This window comes from Watersipora subatra, chromosome 3, assembly GCF_963576615.1.
Source record: "Watersipora subatra chromosome 3, tzWatSuba1.1, whole genome shotgun sequence".
Taxonomy (NCBI): domain Eukaryota; kingdom Metazoa; phylum Bryozoa; class Gymnolaemata; order Cheilostomatida; family Watersiporidae; genus Watersipora; species Watersipora subatra.
In genome coordinates this window covers 33,087,837-33,114,683 of record NC_088710.1, presented here as the reverse complement: position 1 = coordinate 33,114,683, position 26,847 = coordinate 33,087,837, and the positions used below count along the sequence as shown (strand labels likewise).

The 26,847-nt window shown below is 39.4% G+C and overlaps 1 protein-coding gene across 2 annotated transcripts in view; it reads right to left on the bottom strand.

The window, feature by feature from the left end:
- The window catches only part of LOC137391672 (ras GTPase-activating-like protein IQGAP1), an 82,731-nt gene that overhangs the window by 29,773 nt on the left and 26,111 nt on the right, over positions 1-26,847 (bottom strand). For both annotated transcript variants that reach the window (XM_068078193.1, XM_068078192.1), the window contains exons 6-11: positions 17,255-17,418; positions 16,011-16,136; positions 10,036-10,126; positions 7,403-7,563; positions 1,950-2,040; positions 353-513 (exon numbers count right to left, since the gene is read on the bottom strand). In XM_068078193.1, the coding sequence (XP_067934294.1) occupies positions 353-513; positions 1,950-2,040; positions 7,403-7,563; positions 10,036-10,126; positions 16,011-16,136; positions 17,255-17,418 (794 nt within the window). The remainder of the gene's footprint in view (positions 1-352; positions 514-1,949; positions 2,041-7,402; positions 7,564-10,035; positions 10,127-16,010; positions 16,137-17,254; positions 17,419-26,847) is intronic.

Sequence of the window (26,847 nt, the reverse complement as noted above, 5' to 3'; positions counted from 1 at the left end):
AGAGGTGAGCGGCAGCAAATTCACACATAGATCGGTGCTGCCTTGTTGATACTAGCTCACTGATGGCGAGCAATTGTTGTTTCATTATAAACTTGGCCAAAATTTATTAAACAGAAACTATTTTTGCAAATCAAGATTTTAAAAGAAACTAAATCCTTATATTTCATCAAAAAGCTGAAAAAAAAAACCAAATAAACAAAAACGCCGAGATTTGATTCATGCAAATACTTTGTGCAAAAGAGTGCATGAGCACCTGCACTAGTTGTCACCTTACTTAATGTCCATTATTTCACCTGCGGTAAATGCCGCTGTTCAGACAAGACTTGTAATTTGAACATAGAGTAAAACTCACCCCTTTCTCCTCACGAATACTCTTGAACTCCTCAAAGTAGAGGGCAGCGGCTGCCTCATGCACAGGTGGATAGTGAGCCCTGTACTGTACTAGTGTCTCATACAGCTCATCCTTACTACCACTGTTCAGCACCTTGTTCACCTTATCAACTGATGTGAGCTCTGCAGAAATGCAATATATAAATGACAATAAAAAGTGGGTTATAACAGAACTACAGTATCCCCTTCACACCCTCCCACGAAAACATCTACTTCAACATGTAAGTACATGCCCATATACTTCAACATATCAGTACATGCCCATATACTTCAACATGTAAGTACATGTACATATACTTCAACATGTACGTACATGTACATATACTTCAACATGTAAGTACATGTACATATACTTCAACATGTAAGTACATGTACATATACTTCAACATGTACGTACATGTACATATACTTCAACATGTACGTACATGTACATATACTTCAACATGTAAGTACATGTACATATACTTCAACATGTAAGTACATGTACATATACTTCAACATGTAAGTACATGTGCATATACTTCAACATGTAAGTACATGTACATATACTTCAACATGTAAGTACATGCCCATATACTTCAACATGTAAGTACATGCCCATATACTTCAACATGTAAGTACATGTACATATACTTCAACATGTAAGTACATGTACATATACTTCTACGTGTCGCATACTTGTATAGTACATTGCATATACAATACTAAAATTCGTGGGAGAATAGCAAGAACTGAATCAAAGAGGTAATGCCACCGCTAAATTTTCTTGAGCTAGACAGCATCAGGATATTAACTCAATGACACTTGTTAGTGATATTTTGCAGATGGAGGAGGGAGCACACAATTCCATTCGATAGTTGAACAGCATTTTCAAACTGTTTTTTCAAGTGATTCTATTTTTAACACTGACATGAACCGGCTCGTTGCTAGGAAACTATCATATAAACAGACTGAGCGCTCGACATTAATGCTTGCGTTGTGCACATTGAGTGGGTTTTATATATAATATAGATGAATTAAGGCTTTCTTGATTAACTTTCAGTTTGTGTTTCAACTTCAGTCCCAGTAATTTAAACCAGAAAATGCACTTATGCGTTAGTATAGACTTTGACTGCTCTGAATGGTCGAGCTTATGATTAACTGGGTTCATTGTGAGAAGGAAGTCGCATGCTTATAGATAAGAGAGAGGGGGTAACTCTCACTGTTACATTGTTATTATTCATGAACAGCTTCAGCAACCTGACTGACAGTGTATTACTATACGTATGCAAATGAAAGCCACCCAAGACCTGCAAAGCCGTAAAAGCTCAAGTCGTGAAGTAGAATGGATCACTGTATTAAAACTGTAGAAGTGTTATGCGTCTGCATTATTAAAACTTTGGAAGCGTTATGCGTCTGCTTTCACAATAAAGTAGCAGGGCTTCTACAGCGCGTAACTTGCTCAACTTAAAGCTAGCCAAACACTCGCTTAGTATTATTAACAATGATTTATGAATGAAGAATGCGGTTAGATTTTTACGAAGAGAACAGGTCCCACAACACCAACACTGATGACTTACTCTGATAATTCACGTCACAGTCTTGATTGGCAGCGATGATGGCCTGCTGAATTTCTGAAATGTTGAGCGGTGTGGAACTGTTGATGTTGTTCTAAAATAAACCAGAATAGATGGCTACAAGCGGCTTTATTCATAGCTATGACAGCGAGTCACGTCTTCTGGCATTAAACATGACTTTAGATACAACGTACAAACACTACACGATGGAAGAGCCAAAAGACATTTTTTTCAGAACACACCTTGATACATACCCAAAGAATCAGCTCAAAAGTACTTGTAGATGAACGAAAATCTTCATTGTAAAGATTAAACATTAAAGATTGACTTGCAACAAAATTTACATTACAGTTATTTGGTATCAAAAGATTCACCATGTCTTACTCTGTTGTGTTGTAGGTGCAAAATATGTGGAAATGTGATTACAAGCTCTTAAAACTAAAAAACGAACAGTTAATCGCAGCCACACGAGACCGCCGTAGTTGGGATTCTCTTTCCAAAACGGCTCAAATGTGACGTAGTTGTAGTAGATGGTTTCTGTTTACACTTTCATGCAACTTTATTCGTCGAAATATTTTCACAAATATACTTCACGCATTCAATAAAACCATGTCTATTGTTCTTACGCGTCTAATTTATCGTCATTGTAATGCTATCAATTTTAGCAGTGATATCTTATAACTTACTATAAAAATTCGTTTAATTTTTTAACCTTACCTCGAAGGAGTACATATCATTGTCTGATAATCATGACGAGCCTGTTAGTCACCTGTGATAATCGAAAAGTGCTGCAAAAATTATTTGTGAAGTATTGGGTCACATGATCAGATTACGACTTGCCAATTAGACCAAACCGAAACAAAACTGTAAAGTAGTGAGCATCTATATTTGATACGGGGTCTTCGGTAAAACCTGAAGTGTTTGTCATAAACTAGTGCTACTATATGTTTTATATGGAGCTTTTTATTGGCCTTTCAATTCACGTGAGAATATCATGTGACAAGACAATAACCAAACTGTAATGACAACATCAGAGAAATAAAGAGATTCCAATCTACGGCCACTTTTCGTTTTTGAGCTTTTAAGAGCTTGTAATCACATTTCCACATATTTGGCACATACAACACAACAGAGTAAGACATGGTGAATCTTTTGATACCAAATAACTGTAATGTGAATTTTGTTCCAAGTCAACCTTTAAACATTTACACCTACATATTCCCAATAAGGAGTTGTGTTCTTTTGTGCTTTCGTTTGCTTAAACCACACTGAATGAAATAAAAACAATGCTGCTGATAGGCTGCTGAATAACTAAATTACGATTCTGAGCATTTTGCTCGCCATGGCAACAGCATTTGTAGACTCAATCCCAATCAAAATCTTTCCTATAATGAGAAGCTAAGATAAAGGTCTTTCAACACGATTCCAACTCACGACTTTCTGCTTTGTAGAACAACCCTACCGTCCGCGCCAATTGACTGCTATGCTGCAATTATAACTGTTATTGTGCACATACTTATTACACTCGATGACCTCTCACGACGTACAGGTTACTAGTATATATAAAGTTAGTACAGTGGAACATCTGCTTATCACCCGCTCACACGTTAAATAGAACAATGGTTGGTATGATGGTAATTTATTTCTCATTAGAATACTAAAGAATATTTGACACTCTACTCTAGCTAATTTAAACACAAAGTGTTTAGAACTTCTCCAAGACCTTCTAGCTTCATAAGTAAATGTGAAATGGCTGATAAAAAATAAAGATAAATCGTAAAGAAGTATAAAAAACAGTAGTTATGTTAGTGTGAACTTATCTTAGTTATAAATCTCTGTTACAACCTCTATCTGCGAACATTCACACCACCTATGACCACACCTATGACCACACCTACGACCACACCTATGACCACACAGCGAACTTTCCAAAGTGCAAAAATCTTGGTAGAAAAGACTAAGGTTTGTAAAGTCTGAAACGAACACAGAAAATTACTATCATTCCATTTATATTGTTTACTTATTGCCTAGCCTGTAAGCACACGAACTGCACTGGGTTGTGAGCCACGCTTAGACCTAAAGCTGGTTTTTTAACTGAAGTTTCCGACATCGGAAACTTCATTTCAGTTGCCGTGTTAAACCGACTAGAGAAAAATAAAGTGAATTTGCTAATGAACACTAGCATTCAACACTAGCATATTCAGATGTGTTGGAAGCGTTTGATATATCTGCTTGTCGCTTTGTTGTAATTGACTAGCTGATCAGCGGTAGGTTTCATAAGGAGACATGAAAAGCATCAAAAGAACATAGTTCGACTTGAAATGAACAATTGATAACTCTAAAGTAATATAAAGCCATCTCGAATGAAAACTATGAAAAAATATTGAAAACAAGCACAATTCAGATTACAAGCACCATAATAAAAAATGATTTCTATAAATGTTATGGATAAAAGACACCTACAGTGTGTTTCATTAAACCATAACTGCCACGTAGAGCTTTTATCATTTGTTCTAGGTAAATCATACGCTGATTCCAATTTTGTACTCAAATAAAGATTGGTCCACTAACATTCAAAGTCATGAAGGCTTTTTTAAGAATTTCAATATCGGTCTCAAAAACAACACAATCGACACAACAAGCTCGGCCCATAAATATGTGATGCATGCTAGCTTTTTAGGAACAGAAGTTGGGAATGTTTAGTCCGATTTACAATAATAGAGACGGGTGTCTTAAAACTCATTATTATCTAAATTCAGCCTTCAAAATAATCTCAATCTTTTATGAAAGGTAGATAAGCTGTTTAACAATGCTCGTAGCTTGTTAGAGGGTGTTTAATAGGCTAAACGCCGAAAAAAAAGCGCGATTTTATCACACGCTTTTTTGAGTTGCTGTGGGCCTAGTGTTTGACGTGAGCACGTGAAAACAAAAAGAGTTTTTGCGAAAATCTAAAAAGAGAAATGGGAACACTACATCACGGAGTATTTCCTGATGCAAACGCGGATAGGTTTGTGATAATGTGAACATTGTTATCATAGCCGATCACCGAAGTATTGCGGCATCAGCGCCGAGATACGACGATTTAGTGTGAACCAGCCTTCAGGCATCATAGTTTATGCTTTTACTAAAACATTGACCAGCATTTATGAATGGGGTTTGATGCACTGACTGACATATCATCTAACCTCTTCACGGAAGTCAGCGATTGCTATGTGAACATGCTGTAAATATAGAGCGATGAAGAAGAACTGTGGAATCTTGATAAAGTATTTGTTAACAAAGAACAAAGCAGATCAATACGTAGCATTGTAACGGAGTGCAACTACCGCGTACACTCCGTACTAGTAAGGGTCAGACACATGCTATACGGTCCTATGACCTTTGCTGCCTATTATTCTGCCTTGGCATGTGGCCTAGGGGGAAAAACGTGTCAGATTTTACCACAACCTCTCAAGTTAATTGCGTTGCTTATTAGAGGCTGAGGTACAGAACTGCTACATTCTGAGTGTACTTTTGAGTAAAAGTATTTTCTTGCTACAAATATGGATTTCAGTTAAAATGGAACCAACTAAGGTGTTTTTTGAAAATCGCTAAAAACTGATTTGTGAAACCATCTGATATCGGTATAACCGACATCAGGAGCAGAAAAAAGGTAGACAAGGCTGTGAATCTTGAGAAATTTTTGAGCCGTCGCACTACCAACGCACTACCAACGCACCACTAACCTTCGCACTTCAACCAAATGGCCGGCCATAACAGACACTTGCCTAAATGAAAACTGAGCTATTAGGCTGCAAAGGTTATTAGGTTACTATTATAATGAGCTGCGGGGAACCAATCAATAATTTCAATGCTGAAGCTTCTATCAAACAAAAGCGCGATTTTAACAGCAGCAACTTTAAAAATATGCAAACATCGATTAAATTATTATTAGCTAAAGCTAAAACAGGTTGTAATATCAATCATGATATCACGGGTGTTGACCCTGACTATCTTGCTATTAAATGAAGTATTGCCGATGAAAATGCAGTTAGAAACAACATATTTATATTTTTTGTGGCACATTGCAAGAACATTAATCATGGCAAACTTTTACTGACGCTACTAAAAGATTGCCACTAAAAGATTTCTATAATCACATGAATTCAAACGTTGTTCAAAGTATCGCCAAGAAAAACAGAGTTTTAAATGACGCAATGAATTTCAATGTTTCGGTAAAACAAACCTCTATAGGCACGCGTAACAGAAAACAAACCCCCTATAGGCACGCGTAACAGAAAACAAACTCCCTATAGGCACGCATAACAGAAGACAAACCCCCTATAGGCACACATAACAGAAAACAAACCCCCTATAGGCACGCGTAACAGAAAACAAACCCCCTATAGGCACGCGTAACAGAAAACAAACCCCCTATAGGCACGCGTAACAGAAAACAAACCCCCTATAGGCACGCATAACAGAAAACAAGCCTCCTATAGGCACGCGTAACAGAAAACAAACCTCCTATAGGCACGCGTAACAGAAAACAAACCCCCTATAGGCACGCGTAACAGAAAACAAACCCCCTATAGGCACGCGTAACAGAAAACAAGCCTCCTATAGGCACGCGTAACAGAAAACAAACCCCCTATAGGCACGCATAACAGAAAACAAACCCCCTATAGGCACGCGTAACAGAAAACAAACCCCCTATAGGCACGCATAACAGAAAACAAGCCTCCTATAGGCACGCGTAACAGAAAACAAACCTCCTATAGGCACACGTAACAGAAAACAAACCCCCTATAGGCACGCGTAACAGAAAACAAACCCCCTGTAGGCACGCGTAACAGAAAACAAGCCTCCTATAGGCACGCGTAACAGAAAACAAACCCCCTATAGGCACGCGTAACAGAAAACAAATCCCCTATAGGCACGCGTAACAGAAAACAAACCTCCTATAGGCACGCGTAACAGAAAACAAACCCCCTATAGGCACGCGTAACAGAAAACAAACCCCCTATAGGCACGCATAACAGAAAACAAACCCCCTATAGGCACGCGTAACAGAAAACAAACCCCCTATAGGCACGCGTAACAGAAAACAAACCCCCTATAGGCACGCGTAACAGAAAACAAACCCCCTATAGGCACGCATAACAGAAAACAAACCTCCTATAGGCACGCATAACAGAAAACAAACCCCCTATAGGCACGCATAACAGAAAACAAACCCCCTATAGGCACGCATAACAGAAAACAAACCTCCTATAGGCACGCGTAACAGAAAACAAACCCCCTATAGGCACGCGTAACAGAAAACAAACCTCCTATAGGCACGCATAACAGAAAACAAGCCTCCTATAGGCACGCGTAACAGAAAACAAACCCCCTATAGGCACGCGTAACAGAAAACAAACCCCCTGTAGGCACGCATAACAGAAAAGGAAATTACTTGTGTGCATGCAGCTCACCTGTTTCTCATCTTGACACCGCGAGAGGTTTGTCAAATATGCCGGGGAGTTATCCTTCTTGAGTTGAGAAATGCGTAGGTAGGGAGATGAGAGGATATCTAAGAGCTGTGCAGCATCTTCAAGTGACAGGCACTCATCAAGCTGTCTCAGTGTTTCTTGTACTGCCAGATGGACAACAGAATTTAGAAGACAGACACCCGAGGAGAATGACTGACTTAGCAAGATATTTAGATATGATGATCATCATGCTGACAGCAGTGTGCAGATCATCATGCTGACAGCAGTGTGCAGATCATCATCATCATAGTGTGGTTCACCAAGACTCCACAAGAAATGCAGTTGAACTTCTACTTCTGAAATTATTTCGTTCCGAAGACTTTTCGTTAGCAGAAAAATTTCATAAGTAGAAACTGATTCTACCATATAAACGCCCTATACCAGGGATGGCCAAATGATTTAGGCCATGATCCGCTACAGCCAAATCTGACAAATTAAAAATCCACAACGAGCTGAAGATGTGCATTTTTTTACCACACATATACAGTACATTTTAAAACAAGGCGCCAACTACAATTTAAAAAAACTTTGTTTATATACATAGTTTGACTAAAATTCAGTGAATGAATGTGCTGCAATAAATATGTCTGATATCAGTGAGAAAAATGATGAGTGTGCTTTGATTTTGCAATACCATCAAAACACAGGTTTTTGCTACTTACAGCAACTCTTAAAGTTCATGAAGATGAGTATTTGTAGGTCCTATTCTATGATTGTTTTTCACGAAATTCGTTGCTAAGAACAATGATTTTACAAAAATTTTAAAGTTTACAAAAATCTTGTTAAACTAAATCTTAAAAAAATACTTCAAAAACATTTTTTGACAGCCGACTTGAAAGATCCACAAAAAACAACAATGATCCAGATTCTGATCTAGAGCCACCATTTGGCCATAGCTGCCCTAATAAGCTGCCTCATAGCTGCCCTAATACATTCCAAGCCTTTCAGATTTTCTCAGGTAAGAATATCTTTCGCAAGTCGAAGCAAAACTTCTACCAAAAGATGTTTCGTAACATGATATTTCCATGTAGAGTCTTTTGTAAAATGGAGGCTCTACTGTTCTCGAAACCCGATCAAGTTTTGCTATGGAACTTTTCGACTGAAGCACACTGGAGCAATATAATATAGAGTGAATTCATGGGCACGGGCGCTGCGGCTGCCGCTAATGGTGAATGCTAGTGAGTTCACGCATGTGTAAGGAGTGCTTGATATGTTTGCCTGCCGCTTTGTCATGGTTGGCAACCTGAACCTCGAATAAAGTGTGCAAAAGACAGCCGGACCGAACTAAAAGAATAAGACTCTATGAAGGAATAAAACTAGATTGACCTAAACAGTATGACGCCATTGTGAACAAAAATTGCTTTCCGAACAAAATTATCGTTAAACGCATACTAACAAATCTAAAATTAATATTGCAAAGGTCATAATAAAAATTTATTTTTCTAAATGTTAAGGATAAAAGATTTTGCTCACGTCGGACGCCTTCTGAGTGCTCTGCAATACATTTGTAGAGAGGACGACTCCAGTGCGAGGGCGAATATATTAATGGGTTATGGAGCGAACAATGACTTATTGATTCATAACGCAGTCCAAACAGAACAGCTCTTTCTCAGAGGTCAATGGCTAGGTCGGGCATTAGCAATAGTAGAATCAATGACTGACAGTGGAAGGCACCGATATGAATATAGACATACATGTACATACAGTTGTGATAAACATACATGTACAAGCAGTTGTGATAGACATACATGTACGTACAGTTGTGACAGACATACATGTATGTACAGTTGTGATAGACATACATGTACTTACAGTTGTGATAGACATACATGTACTTACAGTTGTGATAGACATACATGTACAAGCAGCTGTGGTAGACATACATGTACGTACAGTTGTGATAGACATACATGTACGTACATTAGGATAGACATACATGTACAAGCAGCTGTGGTAGAAATACATGTACGTGCAGTAGTGGTACTAAAGACCAAAGAAAGAAGCGGCATCTAAGGATCTACTACCAGCCGGTATACGAGGAGGATTTGGTACAATTAGTCTAACGACTATTGGTAAAAATCCGATTGGGTCTAATGGAGAATAGTGTAAATTTGATGTACAGATAAAAACACAGAAACTTAAATCAGGGACTTGTATTTAGTACACACAAGTCGAAACAGTGGAAATTTTACTGGATTTAATGTAAATTCAGGTAATTTTTCTGTACAAAGGAAGTTTCAAAATACAAAGAGATAAAAATTTAACATGGTAAACAATATTATAATTATACTGCTGACTAAAAATTTTAAATTGTACCAGTTTTCATAGTTCTCCCTAAAACGGTCAAGATTCTTTTTTCAAAGGTTAATACTATTTTTCTCGAATTTAGCATTAGATTTGATCAGCCGTATACTTAGATGAGTTGGTTTTAGAGCAATCGTGTCGTTAGACCAATCATACCATTAGACCAGTTGATTTTAGGCAAATTATCTTTGGACCAATTGGACCAAATGTCATTAGACCAATCGTCCGGACTGATAACAAGAGTTCAACAAACAGATAAAAACAATTCTCACCATTCATTTCATTTATCTGGGCTTGAATTTCAGCCTGGGTGAGTAGGACATCATAGACATCTTTGTCTTCCTCAGCCTCCTCTCCCGTCTCCTACAGTATCACATCTCCTTTACCACTGAGGCTAAACTGACCAGTACTAGAGTGCTGACAATAAGATGGTGCCCAAACTGCTGCAAACCTACCACTCAGCCTTGGTGCTAAGTCTACGGCAAGGCTACTGCTGATGCTATAGTGCGGTGTAATGTCGTGCTACCCCAGAGGCTATGATATTATAGCCTTAGGTCAACACCCTAACAGCTCAAGTGCAATGCAGCATCACTTCCCAGCTTTACTCTCAGCTCAAAATTCTTGCAATCATTAAATGCCAAAAAAGTTGTGCAAATAATAATATTTTAATCACTGGAGTTTTGTCAGACATGTACATGGGAGAGGAAGGAAGTAGGAGCATAGTGAGAATGCAAAGCCGATTATTACACAAGTGTTGTGCGTAGAGTTACACTAGTCGTGCGCCACACAGTTTGGACTACTTGTGTTCTACAGATCTTACACTCGCCGAGTCTCTAGTGAGTTATTCAAGCGATAAGAAGAATCATACACTACTACTACTTTATAACTGTCTGGACTATAAGGCACCTGGACCTAGGTGGACCAGTTAAATGTGGCTATATGTATAACCTTTAGCCTTTGACTATGTGGTACACGCAGGTTTTAGCCAATTATTCAAATGATCAAATTTTATAGTAATTATTTCTGTTATGAATTTAGCAACTATATATACATTTTCTGAGTATTTTTTTGAACTGAAGCGTTTAAAAACTGAAGCGTTTAAAATATAAAATAAGACAGAATAAGATAAAGTAGATGTTAAAACCAACAAGCAGCAACTGATTTCGATTTTAAATATAACACACATTATTTTTATAAGGTTGGTTTTTCAAGTTATTTTATTTAAGAGCGGAAAACTCCAGAGCAGCATTTTATTCTCAATACTTCTCCAGTGCAGCATGTTGACTTATCACTTGATGTTATTCTTATAATATTTGGTTTGTGTAGGGTTTTGTAAAAAACCCCCGAAAACTCGGATTGTTATTTGGAATTGCGTAATTAAGGAGACTTTACTGATCTGGAAGTTTGCCTCATAACTGATTTATTAGCAATAAGTAAGGCATTATCCAGTACCGTGAAGCCTGTAATTACATAGTACTAATTAAACAAAATCCATATTTGAATAGTTATATAACAAGCAAAAACAAAGCAATAATAAAGCATAGTTCATTCTTCAAATTTGACAGAAAAATATGGTGTAATTCACTGACCTGTTCTTCTTTCTACTACAATTCCAACTAGTCTGACTTGAAGATAAACTGTGAAGCTATATATATATATATATATATATATATGTACGTGGTGGTCAACTAAGGACATTAGGGTAGTTAGTGCAAAAAAATACTGGCCATCCACATCCACATATACATCCTAAGGACAGCATGACTAATCCTACCCATCCGGTTACATCACAGAGGTGGCATCAGGATTCCAGTGCAGCCGCTGAGGTCAACCCCATTAATAGACAGTTTAAATAAACAAGATGCGTTTTAGTAATTGTATGTGAATGGTTAATTGCAGCCAATGTGATGAGTGCTATCTAATTTTACTACACTCCCACCTAAATTTAATGGAAATGAAATTTATTACATTGGCCTTTTATAATTGTGTGATATGATATGGTTGTTTAACATGAACTACTGCGACTTGATACTACCTGCTACTGCGTAAATATGCGACTTGGTGTATGCCTACTGAGTGGCCATGAGTTTGTTATCTTTTATCCTGTGAGTAGCAGCTTGTGATATGGGAAGTGACATGACGTATGCTTCATCTTTAATAAAATCTGAAAACTCTTGAAAGTTTGGGTACCTGTCGTCACCTCGTTGTTCACACCTTGCCGCCATGGCTACAATATGGGCCCACTTGATTCTAAGCCAGTCTGGCGCCTTTTCCATGATTTTCTCATTTTCAACACAGTCGTTCAGAATCTTTAAGGGTTTTATCGTTACCATTGCGCTATTCAAGTGACACAAGAAGTCGCTGAATTCACTTAGTGCCTTCCCATCTCTTGGTGGAACCTTAGGCCACGCGTCTAGCTTGCGGCGAAATGATCTGGCAATGGTTTGCTCTTTACCGTAGCGCTCCTTTAACATAGCTCTAGCTGCGAGGTAGGCATCATCTGTGTTAGTGGTGAAGTACCCTTCTATACATTTCCTAGCTTCACCACTGATAAACCTTTTGAGATGTCTCAGTCTTTCATGACCCTCAATTCTTTCTGTACGCAAATATGTATCTAAGTCCACTTCCCAATCGGAAAATTGCAACACATCTCCTTCGAAGGTGGAAGGCTCTACAGACTTCTTGCTGCAGTTTATGGCTGCAGCTAAACTTTCTGCGAGGTGTTTGACCGCATCCAGTTCTTGCCTTTCGCTGTGTACGGTTGGCAAGGGGGAGCTAACTTCTGACACCTGCGCTGGTCTTTTCAATGGTAGGGGGTGTGAGCCATCTCTAAAAGACTCATTGTAGCTTGTCGATCCAGATGCTTGTAACATATTGGCAGTTCTATGTGTTGAAGCAGGTGCCATTGCTTCTCTGGAGCTCCTTGCCTTGGCATCTGTGCTCCCTAGCATTGAGATCACTTGGCTGTCTTTAACCTTTTCTTTTGTAGTCAAAAAGGTCTGGAGAGGTTTTTGTTTCATTTTATTCATGTACTCTTCAAAAATTCTTGTTTCCTCCTCCATCTCTTCATTTGCTTGTTGGATAGAGTTTTCTATCTCTTCTAACTCTTGCAGTTCCAACTCTTGTACCTGCTTTTCTACTAGCTCATTGAATTTAGAGACAGCAGCTTCATGAAATTGAAACATCTTTTTTATTTGTGCATTAGGTTTGTTGTCACACAATGTGCAGAGGTCATCATACATGTTTGACACCACCAATGCTTCGGCATTCATTTCCTCACTCAAGGTAGTTAAGTCATCAAGAGCTATTCCCTCAGCCATATCTACTTGTATCTGACTGAAATACCTGATGTGAGAATTAATTTTTCTACCTAAATCCAAATTTAAGGAACTAATTTTACTTTCCTTTCCTTTTAAACTGAGACTAGTAGTTCTGACCGGCCTTGTGCTAGGTTCGTTACTAGAGTTTTTAACTGGTTTGCGTTCTACACTAACTCTACTGTTGCTATCACTTTTTAAATCATCATCATCAGAGCTTACGCTATTATGACTAAGGTTTGTGCTAGAAGCATTCACATCTGCGGGCTGCGCTGTTACTGAGTTATCTAAAACTGATTTGTCCTGACCAGATTGGCTATCAACAAGGCTCTCCTCAGCACTGGAGGTCAACCCCTGACCCTGGGACATGTTTACAAACTGATTTAGTTTAACACCAAGTAGGATGCCCTTAAAGTGGATGTGATTGGCTTACAAAAGCGTTAACGAAATGAAAATAACTACCTTCTTTTAAAAAACTTTTCAAACTCTTAGTAAGTTTGCAACAAAGTAATACTGTAAAACTTCTCTAGACAATTAATGTAAAACGTTACTAAATGACTAAAAATGTCCAATATGTTTATGCTTCAGACTTATCTGGAGTTCCGTGGTGTTGCTGGCACGGCTTCTGGTGATAGTGCTTGATCTGTCCTCGCTGCTAGTAGATGTCTCTTGTAGATCAATATGGCAAATCTTTGTTGTGTAGTTTTATGACGTATTTGTATACGCTGGTTGCTGACAACGGTATAAGCTGTTGAAAGTATTCTGGTGATTTTCTTAATTGTTTGTCTGTTGTGTAGCGGTACGTTGCTACTAATGCTTCCGTTGGTGTAGCGGTACGTTGCTACTAATGCTTCCGTTGGTGTAGCAGTACGTTGCTACTAATGCTTCCGTTGGTGTAGCGGTACGTTGCTACTAATGCTTCTGTTGGTGTAGCGGTACGTTGCTACTACTGCTTCTGTTGGTGTAGCGGTACGTTGCTACTAATGCTTCTGTTGGTGTAGCGGTACGTTGCTACTAATGCTTCTGTTGGTGTAGCGGTACGTTGCTACTAATGCTGCTCCTTAATCATAGAGCTAAGGCTTCACTGTAGGGTTTTGTAAAAAACCCCCGAAAACTCGGATTGTTATTTGGAATTGCGTAATTAAGGAGACTTTACTGATCTGGAAGTTTGCCTCATAACTGATTTATTAGCAATAAGTAAGGCATTATCCAGTACCGTGAAGCCTGTAATTACATAGTACTAATTAAACAAAATCCATATTTGAATAGTTATATAACAAGCAAAAACAAAGCAATAATAAAGCATAGTTCATTCTTCAAATTTGACAGAAAAATATGGTGTAATTCACTGACCTGTTCTTCTTTCTACTACAATTCCAACTAGTCTGACTTGAAGATAAACTGTGAAGCTATATATATATATATATATATGTACGTGGTGGTCAACTAAGGACATTAGGGTAGTTAGTGCAAAAAAATACTGGCCATCCACATCCACATATACATCCTAAGGACAGCATGACTAATCCTACCCATCCGGTTACATCACAGAGGTGGCATCAGGATTCCAGTGCAGCCGCTGAGGTCAACCCCATTAATAGACAGTTTAAATAAACAAGATGCGTTTTAGTAATTGTATGTGAATGGTTAATTGCAGCCAATGTGATGAGTGCTATCTAATTTTACTACAGTTTGCTCGGCTTCTTTACTCTCGTTGGCTGTCATGACTTGCCTGTCACAGTACTGCGTTTCCTGTTTTATGTTCCATAAAGACTATGGTTAGCTGTTGTACAAAATTATTTATTGTGCAAATTGAAGGAGTTAGATTAAAGCGAAAAAGTAGTGGCTTATAGTCCAGAAATTATGGAGTTTTCTAAAGAATAGAAGGCGGCTCAGAGGTGGAAGTCATGAGAGGAGCAGTTTAGTCAACATGAAGCTTGTTGACAGGAAATGATGTTTAGTCGACGTTTGAGAAGACAGATTTTGAAAACTGGGTGCTATACCACCCTACTAGAATGTAGGAATTGACAATACATACCTTGACAAGGTCATTGCTTGGCTATAAAAGTGCAATGCAATGAAAAGAACTAGGCAGTGATACATTATAAGTCCATAAGCATGGAGTGACAAGTGACACATCTATGGCATATCCCTGGAGGGTTTGATTTCTCAACGAATTGGACAAACAACCAAGTATCAATATAACTAGGACAGAGTCAAAGGTTAAATGCATTTCCTGTACAGAGCCTCATCAATCAATCGAACTCATCGGGCCATCATCTAATGGCAGGCTTGCAATAATAATGCATTGTGGGAAATTAAAGGTCAATGAACCTGAGACAGGCCCCCATACATGCAGCTTATAGATCATAAACCCAAGAAAATAACCAACCAAAAAGTTCATAGAATTTGCAATGCTAGAGATTGCATAGAGCTACCGCTATAGAGATCATCAAACTACCACTATAGAGATCATAAAACTACCGCTATAGAGATCATAGAACTATCGCTATAGAGATCATAGAACTACCGCTATAGAGATCATAGAACTACCGTAATAGAGATCATGGAACTACAGCTATAGAGATCATAGAACTACCGTTATAGAGATCATAGAACTACCGCTATAGAGATCATAGAACTAACGCTCTAGAGATCATAGAACTACCACTCTAGAGATCATAGAACTACCGTTATAGAGATCATAGAACTACCGCTATAGAGATCATAGAACTAACGCTCTAGAGATCATAGAACTACCGATTTAGAGATCCTAGAACTACCACTCTAGAGATCATAGAACTACCGCTATAGAGATCATCATGAGCTACCGCTATAGAGATCATAGAGCTACAGTTATAGAGATCATGGAACTACCGCTCGAGATAATAGAACTACCGCTATAGAGACAATCATGAGCTAGTACTCACGCGGTTTGAGGCATTCATAGCTTTGATGTTCTTGACATTGGAAAGGTTTTCATGGTAAGACCCAGAAAATTCTGGGTGAATGTTCGAGATGTGAGCCATAGGATTCTGCAGAGCCGTCACAGTTTCCTGTAACAATAAAAAAAAAGCTAGAGTGTTGACGCGAGCTCCACTCGATGGTAGATAACAAAACGGTTATATGAAGGCACAACTGTTTTACTTAATGGACTTCTCTACCTATTGTTAGACAAAGGCAAAATGTTGAGACGTTTTAACTTTTTTAACAGTAACTCTATTACCATTGCTGTAAGAAATGCACAGGTTCACTAACTAGTAGGTCTCTGAACATGCTATTACTAAACATCAAGTGAACTAGGTGAATGATAGAGAGCTATTCATATCATATAGGTAAGTATCGTAGGCCTTGACCGGTTTTCTATCGCTATAATCCTTGACCTTTCTATCGCTATAATTTAGAATCGTTATTTGTATTATTATTTTCTGTTACCAAAAATCCGGTCTGATGACCACCTAATCTTTTCTCGGACGAAGCCCGCGTCTAGTGATTCACACGACAGGGGATCAGAGCATCAAAAGGTATGAATAGTGGCTCGCTAGTCAAGCTCACTCTCAACTGGGTCATGTAACTGCAGTAATTGTCCGGTGAGTCTGCTGAAAATTTAGTGCAAGAGAATTTTGTAACCAATTCTCTGATACTCCTTAGTTTGAAGAGCTATAGCGTGTCAAGTATTATTCTCTGACCCGCCATCTTGTTTCTAGACACCCATGGACTAAAACTGCAGACTCAAGGAAACGTAATGGTTGAGGGGAAATGACTGAGGTACATTAGGGTAGGAGTTTGTAGTGCCATAGAGAGCCGTAGAGAATCGTAGAGAGCTGTAGAGAACCTAGCTTCAACTGCGAAATTGACAAGCTTCTTTGCGGATACATTGAGTGATTGTTAAAGATACTAAACTTGCAAAAGATTTTCCATAGAGAAACAACAGATAGGCTTCCATGGTTTACACTAAACTACCACCGACCATCTACAATCGACCACCTACCGCCTACAACCAGCCACCTACCACCTACCGAGTAGTAACAGTACGAATAATAGACATCAAAGATGAGTCAGAGATATCCTGCCCTCAGCAGGGTTGATGCACTGGCAGATAACAGCAGGTCATCACAAGCGCATCCGCAACTGCCGACAAACGAATCACACCGGTGAATAGTCAGCTGCTTACCTGCGGACTTCTGTCTAAAGCCTCATTAATGGCTATAACGGCAGCGTGCAATGCTGCCTCATCTACGGGCATCTCTGTAGCAAGAATACCTCCAATCTTGCCAAATGCCGGCATCTGGATACCATATTTGTCAAGTTCGCCTCTCATAGCGCTGATCTCTTCCTCTGCAAGAAACAACAATTACCTCTTGTAGTACTTCCATCATAGCCTAGTGTTACACAGTGCAGTGCCTCACTAATACTCCTAGTGTTACACAGTGCAGTACCTCACTAATAGTCCTAGTGTTACACAGTGCAGTACCTCACTAATACTCCTAATGTTACACAGTGCAGTGCCTCACTAATACTCCTAGTGTTACACAGTGCAGTGCCTCACTAATACTCCTAGTGTTACACAGTGCAGTGCCTCACTAACACTCCTAATGTTACACAGTGCAGTGCCTCACTAATACCCCTAGTGTTACACAGTGCAGTGCCTCACTAATACTCCTAATGTTACACAGTGCAGTGCCTCACTAATACACCTATCGCACAGTTCCATACCTTGCTTCCCTACTATCACTCAAAATCTTATATTTAAAGTGTCCAGTAAAATTCCGATGACTTTATTATCCCTGGCTCTCTCATACTACTATATTATTGTTCAGTCTTTAGACTTATAGAACTTCTAAAAGTGTTTCTCAGCAGCCTGAGGGCCTAACAGATGTAAATTATGTCTCCTGTTTGACGTCTGCTCTTTCATTTAACTTGGTGGGTGGTAAGCTAAGAGAGAACTGTACTATACATCAACTAGATGAGTCATACAGGGACCATAGCATTCAACTAAAGCAAGCCTGTTTTAGCTATCAACCTGCTCAAAGTCGTTAGCTATAATAAACATCACCGACATCAATTTCAATATGGAACAATAAAAAATTTCGATATGATACAATAAAAAGTTCGATATGACACGATATATAATATAAAGATAATATGAAGTTCGATATGATGCAATGTGAAGTTTAATATGATACAATGTAAAGTTCAATATAATACGATATAAAGTTCAATATGATACGATACAAAGTTGAATATGATACGATATAGAGTTCAATATGATACTATATAAAGTTCAATATGATACAATATAAAGTTGAATATGATACGATATAAAGTTGAATATGATACGATATAAAGTTGAATATGATACAATGTAAAGTTCAATATGATACGATATAAAGTTCAATATGATACGATACAAAGTTGAATATGATACGATATAGAGTTCAATATGATACTATATAGAGTTCAATATGATACTATATAAAGTTCAATATGATACTATATAAAGTTGAATATGATGTAGTGATTTTGTAACTCTTGCTTGTATTTCTAGCTTTTGCCTGTAGTTTCATTAAGTTTTTACGTTATATGCCACCTGCTGTTTATTGCTGACTCACACTTTAGAACAATAAAATGTGTTCACATACACGCCATTAGTTCAGTGTATTGTGGTCAGAAATGAGTTCTTGTCAGGTCATAGAGGTGGGCAGTTGGTGCTTTCTTGACCAGCCGTTGCTGGGCTCTTGCTTCCTCCGTTCTTCCGAGTAGCCCAGTTTTTGATTGGTGCTCTGGCGTGGGACCTTTTCTGGTGGGGCCAGTAGGAGCGCGACAGCACCTGTGTCCCATTTTGCTGCCGGCGATACTTTCAGGCTGCTCAATCAGTTAGAAATTTGCAATGCATCAGACCAGATGCAATTCTCTTTAGAAATTTATGCTTTATCATTTTATTGTCAATACGTATGCTACGCAAAGTTAAAGTTTAACCATTTGTTCAAAGCTAAGTGCTAAGGAGGCAAAAGGTATGTTACATTTTGTATATTATATTTGATGCTTTACCTTTGAATTAATTACTCTGTAATTGCTGTTATGTAATTGTCACAGTTGCATTTATGTCTCATTTATACATGCAGTTTTCATTTGCAATTATAGCTCATGTGAGCATTTCGCTTAGTGCTACTTGTTCTATTGCAGACTTCACGGTGTGTTTTGACCATTATGTTTGGAGAATAATAATAAAGAGCATTACAGAGTAACACTTCCTTAGTCAAGTCATTTCACATCAGTGAATCTAAGCCAATCTAGCAATTTAGCCAACTGAATTGCTATAGTGAAGTCTTCCGCCTAAACGTGGCAGTAGTCTCAAGCCTAAGAGAAGAATATTGAAGGAATTATCCTACAGAGACCCAGTGTCTACCTACAGCCTACAGCTACCTATAGAGACCTAGAGTCTACCCACAGAGACCCCGTGTCTACCTACAGCCTACAGCTACCTACAGAGACCTAAAGTCTACCCACAGAGACCTTGTGTCTACCTACGGCGTACAGTTACCTACAGAGACCCCGTGTCTACCTACTGCGTACAGAATTTTCCTAAGTATCCAACGTCTTGCCTTGGAGAAATACAGAGACGATTCACTCGTAATAAAGAGACAATCGCAATAGCAAATAAACATTTATATCGGTAATAGAGGAGACAACTCAGGAGAGCTTTACCAAATCTTAGATAAGTACACTTATGTATTAGAGAATATTCTCTGACACTCTTTCCATTGATCTGATAGAGCATTATTCAAAGCTGTTTTTTAGTTTGTGTCAAAGTGCCTCCCTTTTGTGGTATATTGTGTGTACTTGTACCAATTTTAAACAAATTGTAAATTGAGCAGGCTGAACGTAATCGTCGCGCAAGTGTGCATTTTTTGCCTGTTGTCGCTTCGTGCTTGGCTGCATCAGCCTTGGTTTTTGCAGACTCTTATCTCGCGGCTTGGTTTGGCGGTACGCTGCTCGCTCTTTGTGGGTTGCCTGAATCATTTCTAAGCATAAGAATTCTGAGTGTAAACACTGTTAATTGATACGTAAGAAACTCAAAGTGTAGTGTGCGCGACAAGTGCATCATTGTTATTGTCATTAAATAATAGTAGTGCTTGAGTCACTAATTAGTTTTCACGATATAACCACAAGAAATATTAGACTGTCATTTCGAAACAAACGGAATACCTTTACCGTTTACGAGCCATAGGTATATTGTCAGTCACTTGAGTCAGCTAATTTAGGCAATTTAGTCTGCACCTGATTTAAGCTTTGCCTTTCAACATGGATAGTGATAGTGTAGTAGAGAAGCACAGGCGCGAATCAAAGCGCATCAAAGCAGCTTCTCTCAATAAGGAAGTGGCTGATATTATAGTGACGCAATTAGAGTTAGTAGAATCTCTTTTTGATGATTTGGAGAAAAAAGAAGATAGTGCTGTTGAGAAATTTTGTAGTGATATAGATGAATGTTTACAATCTGTAAATGACAAGTATTTAGAGCTGGAAACTGTTACTGAGAACACAGTTGATGAAACAACCACTAACATGTACGCGGCATTTCGTACCGAATTAAAACAAAAGAGAGAGAAACTCCAAGAATTGCTAGAGCAACGCCAAAGACTTGCTCATGAACTTGCAGATGAGGAATTAGCACTTCAACAAACAGCTGAAGCGTATAATGAACAACTCACAAAGTTTAACAGGCTTATGGCAAAAATGAAAGTGATCCAGGAAACACCCACACAAATCACGGCACTTCCCACGATTCAGCATAATCTGAGCACCCGTGCATCTCCATCAGCTGAAATCATTCAAGTCGACACCCAATCAGCAGGCCAATTTTCTCAAAACAGAGACTTGAATCCTGTTAAAGAGCTGGCGGACAGTCTGATCACCACGATGAAGGCTACCAGAAGGTCAACACCAGCTCCACCAGTATACGATGGCGACCCTATAAGCTTTCAAGACTGGGAGATAGATTTTGATTCGTTCATTGAGTCTGAGGGCTTGACAGGGAAAGAACCTCTTCGTTACCTAAAGATTTACGTATCAGGTAAAGCCAAAGATGCCATAAGTGGCCACTTCATCACTAATACAGAGAAAGCATATTTAGATGCTAGAAAAGAACTGAAAGGACGATTCGGCAGTAAGCATAATGTTGACCGAGCGCTAAGAGACAAACTTGCAGCCTGGCCTAAAATCGGAGTCAGAGATTCAACAGAATTGCGAAGTTACGCTGACTTTCTACTACACGTGAAATCAGCCATGGCAAATGTGCCGGAATTAGAGTCTCTCAGCGGTAGCAAGGAAAATGAAAATCTTGCAGCAAAACTGCCTGATTGGCTTATCAGAAGCTGGGCTAGAAAAGTCAAAGAAAAGAGAAAAGCTGAACAAAAATACCCTGAGTTTGCAGAGTTTGTGGACTTCGTGGTAGACCATACAGAAGTGGCTGATGAGCCTCTGATGAAACTTTGTAGCACAAGTAGGGAAACTAAAAGGAAGCCTAAAGGCAACCCTGGGTCTGGAAATCTTCGAACCTTTAATACCAGTTCTACAAGAGAGATGTGCGTTCATTGTACGAAGCCACACCCCACGTCCGAGTGCTTTGTTCTTTCAAGGATGACTGATGAGAAAAGAGAAGCCTTTATAAAAGAGCACAAGCTATGTTGGGGCTGTCTCCATAACGGGCACAGATCTAAAGAATGTGGAAAAAGAGCCACCTGCAAAAAGTGTAACAAAAGGCACCCCACAATTCTACACAAAGAACCTGGTGAATTTAAGGCTAGGAGTCAAACCACGGATCAGAGCAGAATGCTAAAGAAAACTGAAGAAGCGAAAGAAGAGAACGAAGCACAAAGGTCTGCAAAAGATCACCCCACAAAGCAAGCCGTTAAAGCAACAGGCGTACAAGAGGGCATAATGAGTATGGTTGTGCCCATCTATGTTTCTACTGCAGCTGACCCCAACAAAAGAGCACTAGTGTACGCTCTTTTAGATACTCAATCTGATTCTTCCTACATGACTACTAAAACCGCTGAAATTATCAACGCTGAGCACACTGTGGAAACGGTGACAATGGACACCCTGAATGGAGAGTCCACCACAACCATCCATAAGTACAAAAACATCAGAATACAAGGTTACGAGCAAAAAGACTATGCTATGGTTGAGGCCTATGGCTGGGACAAACTGACCGGAAATGTCAAGAACATACCTAACAAGATTAATGTCGGGAAGTATCCTCATTTGAAAGATCACGCTAAGAAGTTTCCCCCACCACTGGACATACCAATTGGTATGCTGATAGGAGCCGATTGCCCTCAAGCCTTTGCACCGCTAGAAGCCGTTTTGGGCAAAGCTGGAGAACCATTCGCACAGAAAACCATGTTAGGTTGGACCATACTTGGAGGCAAGAGAAAGAATTATCAACATCAAGAAAATATGACCAGAGCAAATGCTACAGCAACGACATACAGCGACAGCGATGAGAACTTGATGGTTTCACAGGACGACCTAAAGTTTTTAGATATAATGGAACACGGCATTCACACAAACGAAGAAGGTTATCTTGAAGCACCTTTACCCTTTCGGCTCAAACCTTTCCTACCCAATAACCGTATACAAGCAGAAAAACGACTGTTTGGACTTCAGAAAAAGATGAATAAAGACGACTCTTTCAAACAAGAGTACAATTCCTTTATGGAGGACTTGTTGAAAAGAGGCCATGCAGAGCAAATCAACGACCCGCCTAATTGTGGACATGTTTGGTATATACCTCACTTTGCCGTCACCCATCCAAAAAAGAAAAAACTCCGGGTAGTGTTCGATTGTAGTGCTACCTTTGGTGGCACATCGCTAAACGAACATCTCTTACAGGGACCTGATCTGACAAATAACATGTTGGGAATATTGCTGAGGTTCAGAAAAGAACCCATAGCCATCGCATGTGACGTGGAGAAAATGTTCCACAATTTTTATGTAAACAAGGAAGATAGAGATTTTTTGAGATTTCTGTGGTTTGGAAAGGATGGTGATATCAAGGATTACCGCATGAGGGTACACTTGTTTGGCGCAACATCATCCCCAGCTGTGGCCACTTATAGTCTGCAAAAGTTAGCAGACCAACATGAAGAGACTTCAGCAGCGTCAGAATTTATAAAAAGAAACTTTTACGTAGATGACGGGATAACAAGTGTTTCCACTACAGCTGAAGCTATAGAACTCATCACGGAGGCAAGAAACCTTTGTAAAAAGGGCAATCTGAGACTCCACAAATTCGTTTCCAACAAAATGGAAGCTTTACGAGAACTACCAGACACAGAGAGAGCAATCCAGGACGTAGACCTCTATAGTGATAACTTGCCAGCGCAACGGACACTTGGTCTTGAGTGGTCTGTCAACAAAGATGTGCTGAGGTTTACAAACAGCGGAATCAAGCAGAAGCCATCAACCAGACGAGGTATACTTTCAACGGTTAGCCAACTGTACGATCCCTTGGGTTTTTTAGCACCCTACACATTAGTAGGGAAGAAAATTCTACAAAAAGTAAATAAATCAGGTACCGATTGGGACGAACCCATTGCTAAAGATGTTCAGGAACCTTGGAAAAAATGGGTTCAAGAGCTGGATATGCTTGACACTATCAAGATCCCCAGATGTATTAAGCCTACTGGTTTTGGAACAGTAAAAAGAAGGGAGCTACATCACTTTTGTGATGCGAGCATGGATGGCATAGGCGCTTGCTCATACATACGTTTGATAAATGAAAACAATGACATCCACACCAGCCTTTTGTTGGCCAAATCACGTGTAATTCCAAGTAAAGGAATCACAACCGTGCCTAGGCTGGAACTGCAAGGCGCTGTCATGGCCACCCAATTGAGTGCGATACTTCACAGAGAGTTGGACATTACAGTGGACAGTGAAGAATTTTGGACAGATTCGGAAATAGTCCTAGCTTACTTGGCTAACGAGCAGAAGAGGTTCCACGTGTATGTCGCTAATCGTATACGTGAGATAAAGATGTGCTCGGGCATACAGCAGTGGCATCACGTAAGCAGTAGAGAAAATCCTGCTGACATTGCATCTCGTGGCACAGGCTGCCACCAGTTAAAAACTTCTATGTGGCTCAACGGGCCCAAGTTCCTGAAATGCCACAACCTAAAAGACCAATTCGAGAAACAGCCGAGTAGAACGCCTATCGATGACAAAGATCCTGAGGTAAAACAGCTCAAGGGTGTTAAAACTACTAAGCTGCAACAGGAAACAATTTACCATAGCTTCACCAAATTTAGCTCTCTCAAAAGGCTGGTAACTTCTATTGCCTACCTACGACAGATGGCTGCCAAAAGGTCTTGGAAAAATTTGCAGTCACCTGACCTTGAAGACTTAAAAAGCGCTCAAGAAGTAGTAATAAAGATCGCTCAATGCTATCACTTTAAACAAGACTTATTGACGCTAAAGGATACACAAAATCAACTACCAAAGAGGAGTAATTTGTTACCACTGAACCCATACATAGACACAAAAGGTCTACTCCGTGTCGGTGGGAGAACCAACAAGTCTACAGTACTCACAGAAGATGAGAAGCATCCTATCATAATACCGAGAAACTGCCATCTAGGAAAGCTGATGATAAGAGACATTCATGAGAAGGCGCATCATCTTGGCACAGCTTACACTGCAAGTGCTACAAGACAGAATGGCTTTTGGATAATTGGTGGTACAAAGACTACAAAAGAGATCATCAAGAACTGTACTATATGTCGACGCCTTCGGGGCTTCACAGAGACACAGATGATGGGAGACTTACCAGCTGAACGAGTAGAAAATACACCTCCCTTTACTAACGTAGGAGTAGATTGTTTTGGCCCTTTTCAAATTAAAGAACGTCGCTCAGAGCTGAAGCGATGGGGCGTACTGTTCACCTGTTTGTTCTCTCGAGCCATCCACGTGGAAGTGGTAGACGACCTTTCCACTGATGCATTCTTAAACACACTCCGTTGTTTCATGGCCATACGGGGCCCAGTCAGCTTAATATTCTGCGACAATGGTACTAATTTTGTCGGTGCCAAAAATGAGCTCGAGAGGCAACTAGAGATAATGAGTGACAAAAAGACAAAAGACTTCATGAAACAGCACCAGATAGAATTCAAGATGACTTCGCCCACAGCCAGCCATCAAGGAGGGGTGTGGGAGAGGCAGATAAGAAGTATTCGTTCAGTGCTAAATGAGATTTCCCTCAAATATGCCGGGAGAATGGATACAACTATGCTCAGAACTGCACTGTATGAAGCAATGGCCACTGTTAACAGTAGACCTATTACAGCGGCTGGTTCTGAAGACCCAAATAGCACAGTTATTACCCCTAATCATCTGCTGACCCAAAAAGCATCACAAGTTGCTCCACCACCAGGAGATTTCTCAGAGGAAGATATTTATAGCAGAGCTCGTTGGCGCAGAGTACAATCTTTTGCCAATGACTTCTGGAATATTTGGAAAACCGATTATCTATCTAGCATCACCAAGAGACAAAAGTGGACTACTGCAAAAGAGAATCTCGCAGAAGGAGACTTGGTCTTACTTACAGAAAATGACAGACCACGCAACCAGTGGCAGATAGCAGTAGTAGAGGAGGTACACCCAGGTACGGATGGTCTAGTGAGAAACGTTACTATAAGACTGGGCAACAAGCACCTTGACTGTAAAGGAATACCTCTCGCTACAGCAGTTTACCTTAGAAGACCCATTCAGAAACTAGTGCTTCTTCAACGAAAATATAAGAATCAGGACTCTAGCCTAAAAGAACAAGGGCAGTCTACAAAACTTTAATACGTTATTACACTTGTATTATGTACCCTTATCTAGCCTTATATAACCATATATTTTAAGCTTGCATGTCTTCGCGCAATCACAATTATATTTAGCAATCTGTTTCCCCCTAACTGAATATGTTATAAATTTTTGTCAGCAAAATTTAGGTGGGAGTGTAGTGATTTTGTAACTCTTGCTTGTATTTCTAGCTTTTGCCTGTAGTTTCATTAAGTTTTTACGTTATATGCCACCTGCTGTTTATTGCTGACTCACACTTTAGAACAATAAAATGTGTTCACATACACGCCATTAGTTCAGTGTATTGTGGTCAGAAATGAGTTCTTGTCAGGTCATAGAGGTGGGCAGTTGGTGCTTTCTTGACCAGCCGTTGCTGGGCTCTTGCTTCCTCCGTTCTTCCGAGTAGCCCAGTTTTTGATTGGTGCTCTGGCGTGGGACCTTTTCTGGTGGGGCCAGTAGGAGCGCGACAGCACCTGTGTCCCATTTTGCTGCCGGCGATACTTTCAGGCTGCTCAATCAGTTAGAAATTTGCAATGCATCAGACCAGATGCAATTCTCTTTAGAAATTTATGCTTTATCATTTTATTGTCAATACGTATGCTACGCAAAGTTAAAGTTTAACCATTTGTTCAAAGCTAAGTGCTAAGGAGGCAAAAGGTATGTTACATTTTGTATATTATATTTGATGCTTTACCTTTGAATTAATTACTCTGTAATTGCTGTTATGTAATTGTCACAGTTGCATTTATGTCTCATTTATACATGCAGTTTTCATTTGCAATTATAGCTCATGTGAGCATTTCGCTTAGTGCTACTTGTTCTATTGCAGACTTCACGGTGTGTTTTGACCATTATGTTTGGAGAATAATAATAAAGAGCATTACAGAGTAACACTTCCTTAGTCAAGTCATTTCA